Genomic DNA, 22,990 nt, shown 5'->3' with positions numbered 1-22,990 from the left:
GATCGAAGGAGACCTCTTCATTTTGTAAGCAATGTATCCACGACTTCCTTATAGTTTCCTTTGATTTTTTCAGCGGGGTAATTATCTGGGGCTAGAATGTTATGTCATCCCTAAGCTGAATCAGTCTGACGGTACGATGTCGAGGCTCACGGGCACTTATTAGATGCTTAGGGACTATGTGAGCGTTTGGTGGGAGGTTTAGGTCATTCTGGGTCGACAAGTCTTCGTGTTGCTCACTGTTTCAAAGTGTTTGTTTACACAGCTAGTAAAAAATGATTGCAAAATGTTATAGCTTATTTGTTCTCGTGTTTCTGCATAAGCTGAGTAATTCACTTCCACGTATTTTGGTATATATCGTTATCAAGTAAAAGGCAAAATTTGTGAATGGAGATAAGGATTATGGAATTATGCCACAACGACGTTTGCTTACTTGAAGACTAGTTTGTTCCTTTCTGCATTGAATAGGCCCTTTGCAGGATCTGGTCACATGGTACGGAATAAATTACGCTGGGACGCAAGTTACGCAGTGGGACTTCCAAAACAAGGGAACTCGTACCAGTCCAGCCCGACTTTCCTTTGTTTTGGAAGTCCCACTGCGTAACTTGCGTCCCAGCGTAATTTATTCCGTACCATGTGACCGGATCCTGCTAAGGGCCTATTGGTTTGCGCTTGAAACTGATTTGAGAGAACGTTCATTCAACACAATGGGTAGGTAATGGTCTCAAAATCCTGTATTTCACCAAGACATGAATACAAATTGCTTCAGTGTATCTTGGAAAGAAATGTTGAAGGCTTCATTTTAGCTTCATTTTGGTATTTTGTTTAAAGTAATAGACTATTTTCCTGTCAAACGGTGTTGTTAACAGCATAGAAACTGAGTCAATGGTGTTTGGTGCACGCACGCACCAGGAGACAGTGTAAAGCTTGTCTGTACCCTCCGTCAATTACGATTACAACAACATATTCCTGTAAATTTGCTTCGGCTGTTTGCTTGCGGTGTTTAGTGATAAAGGGTGTCTCTTAACCGTTTGACACCCAAGAAGCCTACGGCTACTTAATGGTCGTGCTCTTTGTACCACTTGTGACGTCCTCAATTTAAATGTTCACCAGATATTCTTGATAAGCAGATGGTAGAGCTAGGAAAGAACATGAAACGCCAAAGGTAGCGAGAGTGAAAGGGCTGAGAAAAAGGAAAGGAAAAGGGCAATAAAAAAATTCGGAACGGGCAATCGCAAAAACAGTCCAAATTTTGGATTATGCGCATGCACCAAATTAAAATATTCTACATTTTTGTACCTAATCTTAGGGAAATCTATCTGTTTGGTAAAAAAAAGCTTTGTCAGCAAAACTAAAGCCCATTTAGCGTCATGGCAACCAAAAAACTGATTTCATGGTTTAAAATGGTATGTTTTTAGTGTACATTTGGCCGTCAAAGGGTTAATTAAGCAAAAAGGTGAAGAAACTTTCGCTCTTTTAAATTTTCTTTGTAAATGTGTTTTAGTGAGTTGCTTGCTTTGAATGAAAGCAATCGTTAGATTATTCGATCAGTTTTCAACCCAATATGCTATAACAACGGGGTGTTTGGGGGAGGGTATGGAGTGTTAGCACTTTTAGAGTGATGCCAGGCAACTGATAGACGGCTGGGCTTTACTGGTTCACACACACGACTCAACTCGCACGTATGGCTCCTGGTAGTCACCCTAGACATGGTGACGGCCACACCCCGGGCAACGGCATTGACCTCACGGCTAAACTACGTGCGGGTAGCCAAAATCCATCGCTGTCCCCGTGTTCTGTCTCCGCTGGCTAGACAAAATCCAATCCCAGCATGGCAACAGGGTCTGTCAGGGATATGGGACTCTAGTGAGGTTGGAAGGGCAAACCCCCCAGTCAGTGGATTTAATTGGTTACAGAAACGTCCAATGTTGTTACCAACACCGCTGTGCCAGCACAGGTAGAGGAGGAGGTGGTAGATTTTGTTCACTCACCGGATCGTGTCAGAAGGAAGCAACGAATAACGCGGCGGCCGCGTGTCGTGCAAAATAGATTTCAGCCACTCCACGAAGTGATGAAAGACCAACAACAAGACGAGGAAAATGAACACCACAATTCACAATGCAGTGCTCGAAATTAGCGGTCGTCCAGTCGTCCGAGACGACCAAAAAGTTTACCAGGCAACCAATTTTTGGTAAAATCAAGAGGCTGGTTGCCTCACAGGGAGCACACAATCTTGTTGAATAGGAAGAGAGTAAATAAAGGAATGAAAAGAACGAATAGTTTACTTTTGTCTCCTGTTGTTATTTCTTCCGCGACCTTACAGAGAAAACCGCTGCTTCCCGCGTAGTCCCGCGTAACACTGTAGCGCTAAACTCGTACCTAGACTTTTTCGCGCTCTGCACAAAAAATTGTTTTGCTTTACATATAACATTGACAAGGGAGGCAACTCTTTGCCCAAACATTTTGAACGCAATCCGAAGATTCGCTCGAATCTCTAAATTTCCTTGCTTCCACGAAAACAAACACAAAACGAAGTCGAAAGATTTTTCTCCAACTTGGCCGTATTTGTTTTCGAAAACGTTCACGACAGTCGGAGAATTTTAGCGTCTTTAGCAAAGTTTTTTTTCAAATCGCTTTTCGCAACATGATCGTATCGTTGAACCGGTACCAGTGACGTCACCCAGCGCGCGCTCAAGCTCCTCTCCTTCCCCAGCTCTCAACTTTAAACGCGGAATCTCGCTAAAATGCTTCAGGTATTTACCCGCGGCATTTCATTTCCGTGCGCAGATCGGGCGACTTCGGACACGCACGAAAAACTGCAAACCGGGGGAGGGGCTTGTAAAGTTTTCTTGTGTTTGTTTGGTTTCGTGGAAGCAACGAAATTTAGAGATTCGAGCGAATATTCGGATTGCGTTCAAAATGTTTGGGCAAAGAGTTGCCTCCCTTGTTAATGTTATATGTAAAGCAAAACAGTTTTCTTTGCAGAGCGTGAAAAAGCCTAGGTACGAGTTTAGTGGAAGGTGATCAAGGAAGCATATGTAGATACATGAGACAAAGTCTTGGGTAAAGCTAGTTCCAAAAAAAAGAGCTGGATCACTTCAGATACCTGGAAGAAAACAGACGAAAGACGAGATTTGAAAGGAAAACTTAACCAAGCAGTGACTGGGCAACAAAAGAGACAAGCACAGAGAGAGTACTCTGAAAAAGACAGGGAAGTCAAAATAAGTTGCAAAATGACAAACAAACGAACTTATGCCAAAAACTTGGCCAGAGAAGCAGAAGCAGCAGCCAGAAAAGGAGACATAAAGACATCTCTGTAACATGGTTATAGAAGAACAAAAGACCGCCCAATACTGGAAGCTTTCTCATCAAACTAAATAGTCAACTTGAAGAATGGCGTGATCACTTTGCAACAGTACTTAACAGGGACCCACTTGAAGATCCCCCCGAGCCACAGACCAACCAATAACTATCAACAACTACCAAGGAGGAGACAAAGCGGGCACTGACCAGATTAAAAAGCGGAAAAGGTACGGAATCAGGCAGCATTCCACCAGAAGCCTTAAAAGCAGGCGGTCAGATGTGAATTGATATACCTCATGATCTGTTCAATACTACCTGAACAACTGAAGAGATTCCAGAGGACTAACGGAACAGGCTATTAATCAAACTGCTAAAAAAGAGAGATACCAGCGACTGTGAGGAATTACTCTGCTGGCCATGAAAACTACGCGAGAAGCAGGCAGGCTTTCGAAGCGGAAGGTCTTGCGCAGACCAAATTGCATTCAGCTGCCAAGTATGGGATCTCTAACGGAGCCCTTCGAAGCGACAACAGGCGCCCAACAGTGATGCCTACTTTCACCTCTCCTATTTTTAGTGGCGTTAGACTGGGTGACCAAAACAGCATTTAACAGACCTAGGGAATTCGGTAGACGATGACTCAGAGGCTGGAGGACCTTCACTTTGCCGACGACATCTGCATGTTATCGCACAGGCTTCCGGACGCCAACAACCAAATGGAGAGGTATCAGTTAACCATAAAATGGATGTCCAATATCAAAGATGTACGCTGTTAACAGAGGCCGCATGTCCTATTCGCTGGAATATGACCGCCATATTGTGTGACGTTGTCGTCGTCGCGCGTACGCGCCCCTGAGCAATTCCACTAGCCATTTTTACCATAAGAAAAGAGTTCGACGGATTTCTGAGTATGGGGCTCCGCTTGGCGGCCCTTCGGGCCGTTGGAGCTCCGCTAAAAATGGCTAGCGGTATTGCTCGAAGGCACATTCGCAAAACGACAACGACGTCACAAAACACGGCGGCCATACTTCAGCTAATAGAGACCTTAAGGTCATTCCCCAGTATTGCATTGCGCATCCTTACTGCGCATAATGTATGGCGTCATTAGCGCGCGTTCGTGCACGGGCACATTGAAAAACATGGCGGATTTGCCTTGATATTGAGTTCTGTCAGTTGAAAAATGGCTATAGCTCACTACCGAGCTTAGGCACCCCAATCATTAGCTTTGCGTGAGAAAAGACTGATCTGATTTCTATTGTTGAAAATTGAATAAATAAGGAAAATAGCAGCAGCACTGTAGTCTTTCTATTTTGCAGTTTGATAGCCGTGGCAAGCAATTTGGTTCCAATATTTTAACAAGGATTCAGCTGTCTGTGAAAATCAAACTTAAAAAGTTTATTTGTGTCCGACGTAATTATTGACTGTAGTTTGAGGCGTGTTTTCATGAGTCTGGGCTCATGCACAAAGAGTTTACAATAACTTGGAATGCGTTCATGTAATAAGCATTAAATAACGCTAAAATGGGACATTTTCAGTGCCTCACTGCTCCTTAACGAGCATGGGCACCTCCTTTTTAGTGCAGAGTGCACTATTGGGATGGTTATGGGAGCTGCCTGCCGCTAAGGAACTAAGGCGCTATGGCGCTATGGCGCTATGGCCCTATGGCGCTAAGGTGTAAACTTTAATGTTTGTTTAATTAATTAATTTCAATTAATTAATTAGTCTAGAGGCAAGGAAGTAGTGGGGGTAGGGTGGGAAAGGTAAATGTGTACTCTACGTAAAACACATTTCCTCGCCGTCACTTAGCTTTGAACATCGCAAAGCTATATATTTGTTTCAGGTAACCCCTTGCTCTCCTTGTGGTACCATTCTCCTTAGAACAAAACTAATTTGCCCTAAACGCATGCGTAGATTAGTTAGCGTTCGTGGCTTCTATATTAGGTGAAGGATACATTGCATACAAAATCACGCACAAATGTTGAGTGGTTTTCCTTATGGTAGAGCTCAACATGTAAGACGCATGCGTTCTAGCATCGTTAGTGTTATACACTATCTTTCCACGCGGTATTTTATATGTCATGTGACCAAGGACGCAGCTATTTTTCAGGTCGCGCCAATTGTCCCTTTTTATTGCAAAAGTGAAACGTTACTGTGGCTGCGTAGCTTTTAGAATTACACACAGGTCAGTTCAACAAATATCATCTGCGCATGCTGTTTTCAATCTACAATAGTGTGCTTGTCAGGGTTCAAATGTATTGCTTCTCCTTAGCGGCTTGTTTATTTCTTGCCTTAATTGTGTCTGTAAGAGAGACCAAAAAGTTCCCAAGTTAGTGGCTTTAATACTCCGCAAATTGTAAATTTGTAACAAAAGAAACCAGGAAAATACTCAAATATTGCTGCAGACACAGTGGCACCTAATGAAAGCGCAAATTAATTTAATCAGTCTTTGAGGAGACTCATTCATATGGGCGAAGCAGTGCTGTTTATCTTCAATACTTTTCGTTGAAATGCTTCTCAGCCATCAATATCGTTGTGTGTTAATTTTGAATTGTCTTATTGTTAACAACAAAGGTGGCAACAGAAAAAGAAAATGGTATTTCGTGATTATCTGATAATTAAATTAGTTCTTGTTCATCGGTAAAAATTTGCATTTTTAGTAAAACAACATCGTTTCTGTTCCGTTTCTTCATCACTACATCAGATATTTAACTTTCTTTCATTTATCTCCAAAAACAAGGACATCTTCCGTATGTTTTGGAGAAAACAAGGGTTTCATATTACATGCCTTTGCGAGGAAAACAAAAGTATCAAGTTACAAAGTTGGCGTGAAGAGCTAAATTGTCATGTTTGCTGCTTCAGCGTATTATTGAATTTAAAATGAACGAAAATCAACGTAAAACACCAGTAGTAATTAATTTGTGCGTGATTTTTGGACCTTGAATGAAAATACAACCTTGAAACATACACACTGCAAAGGGGAAAAGCCGTAGCAGACTACCAAGGTAGACACAAACCGGAATTGAACCGAGCAGGGGTGAGTGCTTATGGGACTACTGTACCAGAGCTATCAATTGCGCTCTGCACTATCTGAGATTGTCTCACTAGTTAGTGCAGAGTGCACTATTGGGATGGTTATGGGGGTTGCCTGCCGCTAAGGAACTAAGGCGCTATGACGCTATGACGCTAAGGCGCTAAGGTGTAAACTTTAATGTTTGTTTAATTAATTAATTTCAATTAATTAATTAGTCTAGAGGCAAGGAAGTAATGGGAGTAGGGTGGGAAAGGTACATGTGTACTCTACGTAAAACACATTCCATCGCCGTCGCTTAACTTTGAACATCGAAAAGCTATATATTTGTTTCAGGTAACCCCTTGCTCTCCTTGTGGTACCATTCTCCTTAGAACAAAACTAATTTGCCCTAAACGCATGCGTAGATTAGTCAGGGTTCGTGGCTTCTATAGTAGGTGAAGGATACATTGCATACGGAATCACGCACAAATGTTGAGTGGTTTTCCTTATGGTAGAGCTCAACATGTAAGACGCATGCGTTCTAGCATTGTTAGTGTTATACACTATCTTTACACGCAGTATTTTATATATCGTGTCATGTGACCAAGGACGGCAGTTATTTTTCAGGTAGCGCCAGTTGTCCCTTTTTATTGCAAAAGTGAAACGTTACTGTGGCTGCGTAGCTTTTAGAGTTACAAACAGGTCGGTTCAACAAATATCATCTGCTGTTTTCAATCTACAATAGTGTGCTTGTCAGAATTCAAATATATTGCTTCTCCTTAGCGACTTGTTTATTTCTTGCCTTAATTGTGTCTGTAAGAGAGACCAAAAAGTTCTCAAGTTAGTGGCGTTAATACTCCGCAAATTGTGAATTTGTAACAAAAGAGACCAGAAAAATGCTCAAATATTGCTGCAGACGCCGTGGCACCTAATGAAAGCGCAAATTAATTTAATCAGTGTTTGAGGAGACTCATTCATATCGGCCAAGTAGCGCTGTTTATCTTCAATACTTTTCGTTGAAAAGCTTCTCAGCCATCAATATCGTTGTGTGTTAATTTTGAATTGTTTTATTGTTAACAACAAAGGTGGCAACAGAAAAAGAAAGTGGTATTTCGTGACTATCTGATAATTAAATTAGTTCTTGTTCATCGGTAAAAATTTGTATTTTTAGTAAAACATCGTCTCTGTTCCGTTTCTTCATCACTACATTAGATATTTAACTTTCTTTCATTTATCTCCAAAAAACAAGGACATCTTCCGTATGTTTTGGAGAAAACAGGGGTTTCATATTACATGGCTTTGCGAGGAAAACAAAAGTATCAAGTTACAAAGTTGGCGTGAAGAGCTAAATTGTCACGTTTGCTGCTTCAGCGTATTGTTGAATTTAAAATGAACGAAAATCAACTTAAAGCACCAGTAGTAATTAATTTGTGCGTAATGTTTGGACCTTGAATGAAAATACAACCTTGAAACATACACACTGCAAAGGGGAAAACCCGTAGCAGACTACCAAGGTAGACACAAACCGGAAGTGAACCCAGTAGGGGTGAGTACTTATGGGACTACTGTACCAGAGCTATCAATTGCGCTCTGCACTATCTGAGATTGTCTCACTAGTTTATTTTATAATTAAAGTTCTTATATGATAAATATTCATTGGACAAAGTTTGAACAAAAATCTATGTGCAGTTTTATTTCAGGGGAATTACCTTAAGCAAATACTTGAGGCAGTTAGGTGTAGGCGGCGATGGCTGCGCGGGAGTTGGGTTGAGTCCGCCTCCTCTGGCGCGAAATTAGAATATTTAAGCCTTCCTAGAAGCGTCGGCGAGCGACGGCTGTTTTGCTTTCGTTTTCAGTGGTCCAATTTGACTTTGTTCGTGGATTTTACGAGCATGATGGCAACTTTTTGAGAAGTTCGAGACCTTCTAGCTGTTGCATGCTTTGAGGACATCATAGACGAGAATGAATTTCTGTTGTTGTGGGATTTACACACGTCGAAAAATCTTGATTTTCCTTACGAAGACTACGGCCGATTTGACGTGGACAAGATGGACGATTCAGAGTGTTTAGCAGAGTTTAGAGTCAAGAAACGCGACCTTCCGGACCTAGCTGCTGCCTTGCAAATACCAAATCAGTTTGTGTGCCATCAGCGGTCAGTGGCCGATGGAATGGAGGGACTCTGTATGCTACGCCGACGACTTTCATATCCCTGCAGATACTCAGATATGATAGCGCGCTTTGGTCGGCCGGTGCCTGTTATGAGCATGGTCACAAATACTGTGCTGGATTATATCTTTACCACCCACAGTCACAGAATACTACAATGGAACCAAGCTATTCTGCAACTGGCAAAGCTTCAAATATATGCTGATGCAGTCTCATTAACGGGAGCAGCATTGAACAATTGCTTCGGCTTTATCGATGGAACTGTCCGGCCAATTTGCAGACCCGGAGAGCACCAACACGTGGTGTATAAGGGCCATAAACGTGTTCATACGCTTAAGTTTCAGTCCATTGCTCTTCCAAATGGGCTGATCGCTAACATGTACGACTCTGTTGGTAAGTATATTTGGTACTCAAGTATCTTGTTTTGAGAGGGCATACCCCCTCTCTGCACACAAAAAATGCAGTACATTTATGGGATAATTGGAGCCCCCTCAAGCAAATCCTAGCTACATCCTTGTTTTGAATGTCAGTCAACCATTCACTACTCTATTGCCATTTTTTTGAGTCAGAAAATCACTTTTTTTGCTCACCGCTCTTTTGAAATAGTTAACAACACTAGGGTGTAGGTCATTACTTTTTCACCATGATTACAAACGCAAAACACTGTAAAATGTTCTTTTTTGTAGAGGGCAGGAGGCATGATTCTTGGATTTAACAGACTCACAATTACTGCCTCTCTTGAATCAACATGCATTCTTACCAGGGGGGCAGCTTATGTACATCTATGGGGACCCCGCCTATCCCATGAGAGCTCATCTGATCCAGCCATTTAGAGACAGGGTGTTGACTCCTCAGATGCAAGCATTCAATACGTCCATGAGCAAAGTTAGAGAAGCTGTAGAATGGTTGTTTAAAGATGTTGCCACATCCTGGAAGTTTAAAGATTTCAAGACAAGAAGAATTTAAAGATAGGGCTTAGTAGAGTAGGCAAAATGTACTTGGTAAGTGCCATTCTACGAAATGCCTTGACTTGTCTCTACAGAAACATGACATCAGAGTACTTTGATCTAGACCCACCAGCTCTGCAGGACTATTTTATTTAAACCAAACATGAATAAGAGATGTAATCTGATAAGAGTTGTACTGAAACAGACATTCATAGCCTGACAGCAGGCTCACATTGGAGCACAAGCGCCCGCGGCGTAGCGCCTTTTCACCAGACTCCTTCCCGCCGGATCGCTTTGCTCTTCGCCGCTCGTGCGTGTGACTCAAAGGTGAGCCTGCTCGCGGGCTAAGACACCCAGTAAATGCTTGTATCTTAGTGTAACAAGAAAACAAATTCACATCTTGAGACCACTCCCACATTTTGGCATCTCAGTTTGGTGTTTAAGTTAGCTATTTTGCTCCAGCACTGGGATAATCCGCACGAGTCTGTGATTGTTACAGAACCCTCTCTGATCTATACATTTTCCTCAAAAATAATGACGAGGAAGACGATACCTGGTCAGCAATTCCAAAATTTTATTTTAACAAGTACAGGGGTCTAAATTTTCTCTTACGCTCCAACTGTGATAAGAAATTTCTGAAAGATTCAGACATACCATCCTTCTACAAGGATATCTTGTTTTCTTTCCTGGATCTAAAAAGTCTTTATAACTCTAAGGATGAACAAGAGATGATTCTCTTTAGTAATAAAGAGATCCTCATTGACGGAAGGACTGTTTTTTACCACGATTGGGTCGAAAACGGTGTCTTCACGCTGCATGATGTAATCGACGCTAGTGGCAATTTTTTACCATTTGAACAGTTCCAACAGCGTTATGGAATTAATTGCAATTTTCTCAGTTATTTCCAAGTAATCTCTGCAATCCCGAGCGCCTTACGGAAAAAAGTCAAGGAGCGTGCTAAGCCTAATGTCAACTTTTTATCCGGCGGAAGCTTATTTTAATTATCCTCGGTCTTAACCATCGACCTCTTGAAACTTCGAGCTAAAGACTATTATTGGCTTTTTCTCAATAAACGGAAGCCCCAGGCCACTGGTCCAATGAAATGGGATCGCGACTTTGCTCCGACGGTCTTGCCATGGAACCAGATCTTTGATAGAGTGAAGGTTATTTGCAAAGAGAATCAACTTAGAGAATTTTACTTTAAGCTTATCCATCGCATTGTCGCTACGAAGAAAGAACTTACTCTCTATGGAATTACAGACAACAATATATGTTTCTACTGTGGTGAGCCTGACTCAGTTCTTCATACATTTCAAAACTGTAGTACAACAACTTCCTTTCGCAATCGGCTGTTGAACTGGTTCCATGAGATGCACAACACCTCTATATCCCCGGCAAACTACGAATTATTATTTGGTATGCCGTGTGGGAAGGATAATAACAATCTCAGGAAACTGAATTTCTGTTTATTATTTGCTAACTATTATCTACATTATCACAAGGCAAATGAAAGGAATCTTGACTGAGTTGAATTTATTACAAAAGTAAATTACAGGTTAAGAATAGAAAATGAAGTTTCTGGTTCTCTTTTATGATGCTTCTTCGCATTTTCTGACCTGTTAATGCTTTTCAAAGGTATTAGAAAAGTGTGTTATATCTCTAAATTAATTGCCACTATAGATTAATCAAGATTAATTCGATTAAAATTAGATTAAGATTAGATTAAGGTTAGATTAATTAGATTAATTTAGAAAATACCTGTATTGTTGTTACGTACGTAAAATAGTTCAAAATCGATACTTTATAGTAAGTAAGGTGAAGAAGCTGTCTTGTACTGTAAGTACTGTTAATAGCTCTGTTGTTTTGTAAGTAGTGTATGTAGCCTTTATTGTACTGTTTTAGTGTAAAGTAACAGCAGAAGTGTTGTAAAGTATAAGCAAACATAATAAAATAAATAAAATTAAAAAAAGTTTTTACACTTTTATCACAGGGTATGTAAAGGGAATAAAACATATTTTAACATTACTCTGACATGATTCGTGGATCAGCTGTTACATTCCAGTGAAGCAGGGAGTGGAAGATTTGATGCTTGCAAAATTAAATGACAATTCTCTGGGATAGACAAAATAAACCACTAAACTGTAACACAATACGAATCCCACCATTTTAAACATATGCATAGATTAAACTTAGAAACATCAACATTAGACCAACCCTAAATAACATTCAAAATAAAATAAGCTGGTCAAAGCTTAGTTTAGAACCTGAACAACTGTGATGAAGAAGACAAGAAAAAAAGTATATGAAAGGATTGTTCAGTTACTTGTCAGCCATTTTGTTCAAAATCTGTAGTATGGCTGCATTCTGGTTTTGGATCATGGTGAGCAATTCTTGATGCATCTTTGCCTCACGCTCTGCTTCAGCTTGTCGAGCTTCCACCTTCTCCCTGAGAAAATCAAGAGTTTCACTTCCACTCCTTCTCGACTTCTTGGCAACAGGCTCGGCCTTTTCTTCCGCATTTCGTTTACTCGTTTCTCCGAGCTTTTCACAAGCTTTCCGCCTTATCTCTTCACCAATCGCTCGATCTGAATCAGCCTTTTCTTTACTAGTGCAACCAAGGTCATAGGCCTCTGCCTCCTCCCATTTTTCTGATATCTCTTCCATCAGGATATCCATCTCGCTATCTTCGATGTCAACTCCACCCAGTTTCGCCTGATGTTTTTGTTTCGCCTTGAATTTGTCCAGTAGTAGTTTGAAATGTTCCTGTACGTTTTTCTTCTTCACCTGAAATTTCAAAGAGGTTTCGTCATTCAGACGATCCGTGATGGCATTCCATACTTTTCCTCGATCTGCATTCCTTAGTTTGAAGATCCATGGTTCTGAAGCTCTGACTTCTTTCGCTAGGATCAAATCGTGTGCTCCTGTCCATTCCATGATCGAGCTAGAAGAGAGAGAGAAAAAAAAGCCTATTAAAAACAGGTCCTGTCTATCGATTCACCTTTCGGAAATACTCCGAAATTCTAGAGACAACTCGGAAGAACAAAATAGCATTTTGTACAAGCAAGTACTTGCAATCTAAAGTTTTAAAGTCTACAAGACGTAAACATCGCTCGGAACAACGTGAATCCCAGGAAACTCACCCATTTCTTTTGCTTTTCTCTCCTTCGCTGCGGGCTTCGCTTGCCATCTTTCTTCTTCACTCACACCTCCAATGTGAAGCGTGATTTTCGCTGTAAAGCAAAAGAAAGATCAAATATTTGCAAATAAAATATAAATATAAGCGTCAAAAAAACATTTTTTGACTTTATAGAGGAGCTTCCGTGTATTTTAGGTGCTACAAATCAGAAAAGAAAGTGACCGTCTCTCGAGGCAGCCAAACCTACCTTTCTCGCTGTCGCCACTGTTGGAGGACGCGGGCAACACTCCACGTGATTATGCTAATTGGCTCGAGAGCGGGAAATTTTACTTCTGGTTGACGTCCACCTCGCCGTCTCCAGTGTTTGCTAAGGCCTTTAATTGTAGGACATGCAGCCTTGGTTTACATCGTACATCTTTGATATTGGACATCTATTTTTATGGTCAATTGACACCTGTCAAAACAAGGTATCTGCTTACCAGTATCACGTGACCATATTGCGGGCTCAAGTTTTGAGCTCATCGAGGTCACGTGTTTTTTAAGTTAACTGCTGACCAAGTACCATGCTAGACGGTAAATATGACATTTCTGAGCTTGGTTGCTAAGCTCGCCACCTTTGCCATCTCGGCAAGTAAACATGGTGGACAGTCGCTGAATAAAATTTTCATTTATTCGAAAGACATCACTCCGAGTCCAGGACGTTTGAAAGGAGGAAGAATTTTCATAATGACTGCTGTCTCCCTTGGACCAAAAATCTTTTCAAGAACTCGTATTCAAGACATTTAAGAATCGTCATGAAACGCAGTGGTTACATTGATTGCCATTTTTTTTTGTTCAAACTAAAGCTACTCATTTTGAGACGATGACGACAACTGTGAACGAAGTCAACAACGATAAAACAAAGGTACGGGATGATTTTATTGTTCGTAGTGTTTCGCTTGTTTCTTTTACTGCCGAACTCGATGAGCGTAAATTGATTCACAATAGATGTACATGTATGTTTATCATTAAAACTACGGCTGAGTATGTGTATGCAAACAAACAATCGCGTCTGTGTTTTTATGTTTTTGCCTGTTATTTTGTAGGCCTTGATATTCACCTCTGAAAATTATACTAAAGCAATTATTCGCCTCAGGCTCAGCGAACATTGGTGAATATTCACCAAAGTTCACTTCGCCTTCGGTGAATAATTGTCAATTACTGTAAACAATGTGAGTAGCGGAGCTCCAGGGGTCTGAAGGGGCGCCAAGCGGAGTCCCATACTCATAGAAACCCGTGAATCGCTTTTCTCATGCTAAAAATTGCTAACGGTATTGTTCGTGGGCGCGTATGCACGACGACGATGACGACGCACAACATGGCGGCCATACTCCAGCTAATAGGACATGGGGCCTTGGTGTACAGCGTACATATATGTTATTTGCCGGCTGGGAGGTCCGTGTAGTAAAAAAACTGTGACCAAGGTCTTGAAAATGCTGCCCGAGGCCGCTGGCCGATGGCAGCATTTTCAAGCCCGAGGTCTATACGGACCGACCTTAAGCCGGCAAATAACATATTTATTTTTTTCCTGCGGTAAATTGGCTTACAAGTGGGTTTGGTTACGCAACTTTGTCATTGAATTGGCTTACGTGCCGTCTACAAACCATCGCAAAAAATCTACCGAGCGAACGAGCGAGTAACTCAGATACTAGACAAAGAAATGTGTATTAAAGAACAGATTTATTCCAAACTACTTTATGTTAATAACACCCAACTAGTGGACTAATGCAAATCCTACATTTTAATTGGCTACGCTACTAGAGGACTATTAGATTTAGTCTTCGAGTAGCGAAATTGGGGCAGTCAAGCGTGACGCTTTCTTTCGTTCTATTCCCAAATAAATATTTCTTCAACTTGCATTTGCTAACTTTATTATTGCCTTTTCTGTCCGACTAGCTGGGCGACACTAAAACAATTAGACCCTTCGCCCTCAAGGGCCACGGGTCAATAGCCCATGAGGCTTCGCCTCGTGGGCTATTGACCCGTAGCCCTGACGGGCTACGGGTCTAATTGTTAATTAGATGCATTTAGTTCACCAGTTAAGTTCTCCAAAATTGTTTTCTCAGTGTGAAATTTCGTGCAAAGTTTCAAAACACTCAACTGAATTTACTTACAGTGACTTTCTTTGCCATTTAAAAGTGAATAGATATAAACTTGCGTTGATTAAAAAGGGAAAAGGCTGACGATTACCGCCGGTTCACTCATGAAAATTGACGAACACGACATTTTCACCCCACTGTTTCCCGCTGTTAGCGTGACCGTGGTCAGAGATAGGAAAATCCGAACCGCGCCAGGAACCAATCAGATTGCAGGATTCGTTACCATGCTCTCTCGGGAAAAAATATATCTTTGATATTGGACCTCGATTTTATGGTCAACTGACACCTGTCAAAAACAAGGTATCCGCAGACCAGTATCACATGACCATATGGCGGGCTCACGTTTTGAGCTCATCGAGGTCACGTATTTTTTTGAAGTTAACCGCTGACCAAGTACTGGCTTTATTATTGGATCGCGGGCTCAAACCAGGTTAACTTACTGTAATCACGGCTGGGCTGTTTGGAACTGATCCGGTTAATGCTAACCCAGGATTAAACGCGAGCCAAAGCATAAGGTTTTCTTATATAAAAATGTTTTCCACAGCTTATGTTTTGTGTAGTTTGAGATTATTCAAACTCAGAAGGCCAAACAATATAAACGGAAAACCTCACCGCCAAGTTGAAAAAAAAAAAAAAAAACTCACATCAAAATTCTCACTTATGCTGGGTTAGCTTAATCATGCTTTGAACAACCCAGCCCAGGAGCTACGCTTTTGGGCTTGGCTTAATCCGTATATTATTGTGAGTTGTGATAGTATTGTTAAGGTTACGTCCCACCTTCAAGGGCACAAAATTTAAGTCATTTTATCTGAAGTTTACAAAAGAAAAATATAAAAAATCTCAAAAAGCTGCCGGGTTATTTCGAAAAAAACGTATTTTCAAATAAAGTTGATAAACCAGGAAGGTGTCATAATCGCTTAAATGGACGAAATCGCCAGGGGAAATTTTCGCGAACAACGCTCATCTTGGAGCTTGTATTTCATGTTATTTGGTATTGTTTATGTCACCCATTTGTTCTTTTGCCTTAGGCTACTTTGCCCGTTTAAGTGTCTTTCCCTTCAACGCGGGAGCGAGATAGAAAACGTGTTGCAATGCGATGCTTTTCCCGGGAAATCCTGATCCATTGTCATTGACGCTACGAGGTCCTGTTGTTCTATTGATATCATAAGGCGAGATAATATCCTGGCATAGCGTGAGTTGTTTACGAACTTTTAGGAACTAAAGTCTCGCATTTGATTTTGGGAGGAATACATCCACTTTGAGCGAATTTATAGGGTATGCAGAATTGACGGATTTTCGTGAAATTTCGCTAGAACATTCCAGGGATAATGACAAACGAAATTGTGAAGGGAAATTTGGATATTTAACATATTTCTCTAGTGGGGTCCATTTACGCAACACGTCTTGAATATTTTTAGCTACTCCAACCTTAGATGCAGATATCTAGACAACCAATCAGAATATCGAAAAAGCCCAACAACCAATGTTGACTGATGCCTTGTGAACAAGACCGTGCAGCCGTTTTGCTTGTGTGGCGGCATCCGATAGCCGATAAATTCAATAGAAGAAACCTCGGTCGTTTCACTCCTTACCAGCTCCAGACACTTCCTAAAAGAAAAACTCTTTAAATTGTATGTTTTATCGTAAATAACATTTATTAAGCCTTCTTCTGATCTATAGTTTGTTGGGGTTTTATTAAAACTGGCGCGCGTACGAATTTTTTCCCGAAGGACACCCGCGAAGGTGGGAAGTAACCTTAAATCATAGGTTTTGTTTGTACTGTAAGTAGAGTAAGTATCGCACGCAATGTGAGTAATTTTTGTATTTACTAGTGCAGGCAATTTTTGTATCCTAATGCAATGTTATTGTTGTAATAAAAATATCAACAAAGAAAGTGCAAACCTTCGTCGACAGGTATCTGAGGAGGATTCTGATGGTGTATTGGCCTGAGATAATCACCAACAGAGATTTATAGCTATCAACACCAGCATTAAAAGAAGACGCTGGCAATGGATTGCTCATACACTTAGACGGGGTGAGAGGAACATAGCGCGCCACACGATGGATTGGAACCCACAAGGCACACGGAAATGTGGCAGACCGAGAATCGCATGGTGCAGAAGCATCTAGAAAGACCTGACAGAGGCCAAAAGAGCAGCTCAAGACCGACAGAGGTGGAAGGCAACTGTGGAGCTCCACACCCCCATGGGACAAAGAGGACTAGACGATAGATGATGCTATAACAACAGCTTGCTGACATTTATGAACAGGATACCTAGAAAGTTTTCACTTGTGGAAAATTGTGCCCTTGTGCAATAAACATTGCATGCGCCAAGGTACAATTGACGACTAACTGACGATCACTACACTAAGTGATCCTAATTATAATGATGTGTTGTAAGCAAAATATAAAGCATTCCATTCGGATATGATTTAGGACATACTCACCAAAATACAAACACAAACACAATTAAACTAAACTTTTTCCTAACAGACTTTTGCAGACTTCTCTCAGCATCTGTGAAGTAGCCACTCCTTCTGATATTTTGTGACACTGAAAAAATAAAGTATTCTTTTTACAATGCTTCGGATCAAGTGTTATGCAACCACTTGCAAATTTCAAATTCAACTCCTGTTACAAAATGCATTACCTCTTAATATTATTTCTTAGATAATGGTACAGTAGACCACTGTTGTTCAATCTTCACAATTAACAAGTAAGGGCAAAATTTGGATTTCAAAACATGCATTTTTTAATAGGAAACTAATGTTTTTCAGCAACCTCTAATTATGTCTTAAGTACGACAGCTATAAATCCCTCAACCTTCGACAAGGCTTTCAAAGTTTGTGGCTCACTTGATGTAAAGGAACATTGTCTTTGGACAATGACACATTTCTCAATGTAATCATACGGACAACTGTGCAGAGGGGATGGCCGCAGCAGATGTAAAGTGATAATGGAGAATTTTGTAAGCTAGTCAGGGGAGCTAAAGAATCTACTCTCAGCAATTGACCGAGACAAGAAATAATGGGTGACCTCCAACAAGGAAGTAACGTGGAATTGGAGAGCATCAGCTGCACCTCGTTTTGACTAATGAGTTGATGATAAAGTCAGCTAATCAGGCGATGTCTGCCGAACTTGGTCACGTGTCAAATAATATAAATAACTTCCTTGCGCCTCAAATGACACCATACAGTCTGACAGGTGGAGGTATGCATCCTTAGGCCGTTTAAGGCCCGTGTATTAGAGCACTGTTGCTTGGGTGCGACGTTTGTTGTGGCTAAACAATCCAAAATGCAATTGGTGATTTACAGATACGACTGCAGTTCAGGCAGACGAACTCTGCCTCACATAGGGTTTTTGAAAGCTTGCAACTGTGGCTTTCCTCTTCGCTCTTTGACCTCTGCTGCTGTCCTCTGCTGTGTGTTACGCATCTCATCTGAGAGTCAGCGGTCATAATATCATACAAAATTCTTATAATTATCAGTTTCTGCAAAATTCCTTTTCTTACGTCACCTCCTAAATCTTGAATCAATTTCTGCTATCTATAATTTACCCAACCCCGCTCATATAAAATTATTGTCAATCTTTAAACAACAAATACTTCTTGAGCCTTATCTATTTACCTGAATTATTATAACCTTTTGTTCAAAAGAGATTTGCTAAAGCAAAGTTTGCAAAAATAACTGAAGGATTTAATGATCATGACACCATTTTCAAGAGAAAATAATTATAAGAAAGGGAATATTTAAGTAGGCTAGAGCTGCAAATTAACATACTGTAGCTATCTAATTAGTATGTTAATTTTCAGCTCTAGCCTACTTAAATATTTGCTTCTGACACTTATTTTATCCTGATAATGGCGTCACGATAGGACCGAAACGTTGAGTATTATATATTTCAGTAATTATTAGAATCTTGGCATCACTTTATTATCTAACTTACTCTTAACTCTGTAGATGTTCTTAGCATATCATTATTATTGTCTGGCAACTTTTAGCACGAGCCTCTGAGTGGCTCGGGTGATTGCACAAGCACTCCCTGTGTTATCAACATTAAGACAAAATCTGATAGAAAAGAGAGCAATTTCAGGTTTTAGTGGACAAAAAGTTGGTACCAGAATAATCTTAAGTATTTTACCGTCATTTTTACATTTTCTTAAAAGTAAACACATGAATAATTGCCTGAAATAACACCGAAAACAATTTCCCGTGGGAACGAGAGAAAATGAATTTCAAAGTTCAGAGAACTTGTGCAAACACAGGCAAAATTTCATCATCAGTTTCATTTCACCAGTACTTTCAAGTGTTTCATAAGAAGTTCAACATTCGTTTTCGACGTTTGGTGTTGCTAGAAATGATCTTTTTTGAGAAGATATTTAAAACAGTCGTACAGAAGTTTGCAATACGATGTAAATAATCTTGGTACTAGGTTTTTGTCCACTTGTTACTCGAACTTCTGGTGGATTCCGTCTTAAATAAATTACTTATTACTTACTAACAACACGTTTTACAAAGTGCACAACAGGCACCTATGTATTGTTACTACCCTAGGATAGGATGCTAGTACATTGCAGGCTGCTCCTCAGTATTCTGTCAGGTTGCCCTAACAATTCACCGCTACCCATTTACACACCTGCCAAGAGAGGCACTGTGAGAGGAAAGCGTCTTGCTCAGGAACACAACCCAGTGACCCAGTAAGCTGGGCTTGAGCCTGGCCAGCTCGATCCAGTGCACTAACCATTAGCCCATTGCACCTTCCAATCCTAATAGTGCACAATGAGCTAATTTGCTAAAGCAAAGACGTTTTGAAAGTCTCTTGTGTCGTTAATTTCTATTATAATTAATTGCATTTCAAAATGTTTGGGCCTCAGTAGAAGAATCCACAGGAAGCAGGAAGTTTATGCTGTATTTTACATTAGCTTTCTATAACTACAAATGCCGCACAACATAATTTATATTATGCTCTCTCACTAATATCATCACGCCTCTCCCCGTTTTAAATTTTTAACTACTAAACCACATTGCTTAGCGCTATTCCAAACATATGCATGTACCTGACTCTTCTTGTTTACAAAAATAACTTAAATTCCAGGATTTCAATAAGAACGGAGAAACAAAACCAAGCTACTCTTCCTCCTTCAATCACTTTACTAACCCTAACATTGCTCCTGCTGATTAACTTATTATTAGGTTCCCTTAACGGTTATCCTGAAATGAGTGTTCGCAGTCAAGCGTTTTTCATAGATTACTGCAGGCTTGTTAGCATTTATTTAATACAACTATCAGATCTACGTCATACAAAGTCTTACTAATCAGTCAGTAGGTAAATTTGCTTCATGGCCATACAAGGTTTCAATTAAAAAAAGAGAAACAGTGATTATACAAGCATACCTTTTTGATAAGCTTTCCAGTAAATGACGGGAAGGGCTAACATTACAAACAGCAGCGGAACATAGCAAACCAAATAATGAACAAGAGCTCGGCTATGGGATGAGCAACTGAAAAAAAAGAAGTGCTACATGTATTTAAAATGCTCATGCTGAAGCACTTAGTTCTCCTTTGACGTAGAAGCAACTGCGATAATCAAAAAGGGATTTTATATTTTCAATTCTTTTAATTCCCTTATTTGAGGAGTTCCTTGTCTATAGCTCTTTATGTTAAAAGTTTTACTCTCTATTTTATGTAACATCTGCCATTTGTAATTAGATATATATATTATCGTATAGTATGTCCACATCTGTCCTTTAGCTGCCATAATTTAACCTATCCAAACAAAGAATTATGTATGAAGGTTAAGGGCTCATTAACCGATCTTTTCGAGCCGTTGCTAAGGAAAATTTATTCTCATATAACCTCATCATTTTTAGTTAGTTCAGAGTTATTTCATGTGTTTTAACTTTTTCATGATCAGTAACACTAGTGATGACGTCATCGGGCCACGCCCATGGTCATGTGACTGATACTGAAAAAACGCAAAGGCTCCCAGGCAAATTACTTTATCGGGATTTTTTTCATTGATTTAATATTTTCATTTAAGAGGCTGTCTCTGTAAGAACCGACCACTGATTTTACTTCGAAAATTCGATTTTTGAGTAATTTTTTGTAAAAAAAATACCTCTTAGTCGGCGCGTCGGGAATGTTATGGACGGGTCAATGGGTGAGTGAGTGAGTGAGTGAGTAAGTGAGTGAGTGAGAGATGTATGTATGTCACACCAACCAGATTGGATCTACTATGAACAGCCAATCAAATTTCTTATTGTAAAGGTAAATGGTACGTGAGAAACACAAGGTATGTATAAACACAAGGACTTTGCTTATTGAAAAATAAAGAGTGACGTCTATGTTGCCGGTTTGTGATTTTTAGTCCGGTTTGGAGGGGAGTGTGACAGTGACATATGTACATTGGGTTGTTTTAGAGTGCATACTTTTCAGTGTAATGGTGGCTAGTTATGAACGAGATGAGTCTTGAGTTTTGAAGCAGTTCATGAGTAGTAGGCAAATGGCACGAGATATTTTTATTTTAAATTACAAAGGGTAACTTGATACTTTTGTTTTTCACAAGGAGTTAATTCAATTAGAGGTCACGAAACGTTGGTTCTAGTTCTTAGGACATGTTTTAGAGGAGACGAGACTATTTAGATTTGAAGCAGTTCTAACGTTTACAATAGTAAGTGCAGGTAACGATTGTTTTGTTCTTATTGCACGCAAATATAACAAAATATTTTTATTTTTTAGTTACAATGGGTAATTTGACACTCTTGTTTTTCACAAGGTAGTAAATTCAATTAGAGCTGACGAATCGTCACCACTTGTTCCCACGAGATGTTTGCTATTTTTAGTCACAAATAGTAACTCGACACTTTTGTTTTTCATATGGGAGTAAATTCAATTAGAGCTTACAAGTTATCGGCTATTGTTCCCAGGATATTAAACAAAAAAGAACCTTTCATTTCTAGAGTGTTTTTACGTCTCTGCAGTAGCAGTTTAATATTTTTATTTGATGAGCATTTTATGACATTCTTTTCAGTCCGATATTTTTAAAGGTAAAAAGTATGAAAACTGTTCAAATGTTCTTTGAAGACTATGTGGCACCAAGTTAAAGTGCAATTTAATTAAATCAGACTTTCAACGTGTCAGAGAGGTTTTTTCTCTTTCTTTCAATTTTCGGTGAAGTAGTGTTGTTGCGTTGTGTTGTGTAAAAATGGTAAACTTACGACTCGTAGAAAATGCGAAAAGTTCTCTTAACTTGAGTATTTTTGAGCAAAAATTTCTCTTGGGGGCTGGAAGAGCTCCCGAGGGGGTACTCCCAGAAAAATTGGTAGGGGGTGTGCGGCCCGCTTCCCAAAACCCTTACCCAATTTATGACCAAAATCTGCGATATTCCTTACCCTATTTATGACCTGACCAAAAATTCGAAACCCTATTTACGACCTGACCCTCAAATCAAAACCCTGTTTCAGACCTGCGTTATAATTAGCTCCCTAGTTCAAACCAATGTTAAATTACCGTAAACATATAAATTTGCGAAGGGCTTTTGTTGATTTTCTTTTCGATAATGATGAAAAAGTGGCTTCTTCTTAAAGCAAACCCATATCAAGGCTAGAGTGCAAAAACCGTACCCTATTTATGACCAAAATGACCAAAATCAGCTAAAATCGATACCCTATTTATGACCAAAACGGCTGAAAAACCATACCCTTCGGGACCGCACAGACCTATATAGCCCATATAAGGCAGTCCTCCCCCTCCCCCCCCCCGGGGGGAAGGGCTACGTGATCGGTGAGTGAGGGAGTTATGCTTGTGCGCGTGTCAGACCAATCACAGTGTGGGTTGTATCAAAGAACGAATAAAATTGCCTGTTAGAAAATAAAATGGTATCTACATTAATCTGGAGACGTGTCAGATTACTGTAGTTTGTTCAGTCAAACATTTTATGGCTTACTATTTAGTTATCTTACCATTACCGATGTAACATCGTATGTACATCATAAACTCGCAGTTTCTTTCTTGCTGTACATCGCAACCAAAAAAACTTGTCAAATCAACCAAATCATTACTGCAAACAGTCCCATGAATGCTGCTATCTCCGAGACTTATAGTTCACAAAAAAATAACTCTTGCACGCCTTGCGTGCCTATGTTTCTCATAAGCTGGGATTTCGAAGCCCTTACCTAGTCAATCACTAAAATGAGTTTTATTTCATTAAAAATTCCACTTGAAGTTTTCTAGGATTGATTGAAGTTCGGTCCGCTCGACACAAGTTTCATGCCCGCCGAAACTGGAAAAATAGCAC

The 22,990-nt window shown here is 40.1% G+C and overlaps 2 protein-coding genes and 1 pseudogene across 2 annotated transcripts in view; 1 reads left to right on the top strand and 2 right to left on the bottom strand.

Annotated features, from left to right (window-relative positions):
* Positions 1-22,990, bottom strand: part of LOC110060141 (G protein-coupled receptor 143-like) — a 67,534-nt gene that overhangs the window by 27,494 nt on the left and 17,050 nt on the right. Inside the window, exons 5-6 of the mRNA XM_089286649.1 lie at positions 20,089-20,195; positions 17,143-17,248 (exon numbers count right to left, since the gene is read on the bottom strand). Coding sequence (XP_089142775.1) covers positions 17,143-17,248; positions 20,089-20,195 — 213 coding nt within the window. The remainder of the gene's footprint in view (positions 1-17,142; positions 17,249-20,088; positions 20,196-22,990) is intronic.
* Positions 6,487-10,741, top strand: LOC149114016 (uncharacterized; annotated as a pseudogene).
* On the bottom strand, positions 10,937-17,106 carry LOC110060142 (uncharacterized). The gene is made up of 2 exons (XM_020766894.2): positions 12,561-17,106; positions 10,937-12,361 (listed from the first exon to the last, which is right to left on the bottom strand). The coding sequence occupies exons 1-2, from the start codon at positions 12,605-12,607 to the stop codon at positions 11,740-11,742; spliced, it is 669 nt and encodes a 222-aa protein (XP_020622553.2). The 5' UTR covers positions 12,608-17,106; the 3' UTR covers positions 10,937-11,739.

Source organism: Orbicella faveolata, unplaced genomic scaffold (genome assembly GCF_042242905.1).
Source record: "Orbicella faveolata isolate gen_17 unplaced genomic scaffold, um_ofav_v1 contig_14, whole genome shotgun sequence".
Lineage (NCBI taxonomy): Eukaryota > Metazoa > Cnidaria > Anthozoa > Scleractinia > Merulinidae > Orbicella > Orbicella faveolata.
This window is presented reverse-complemented; position numbering and strand designations above follow the sequence as displayed.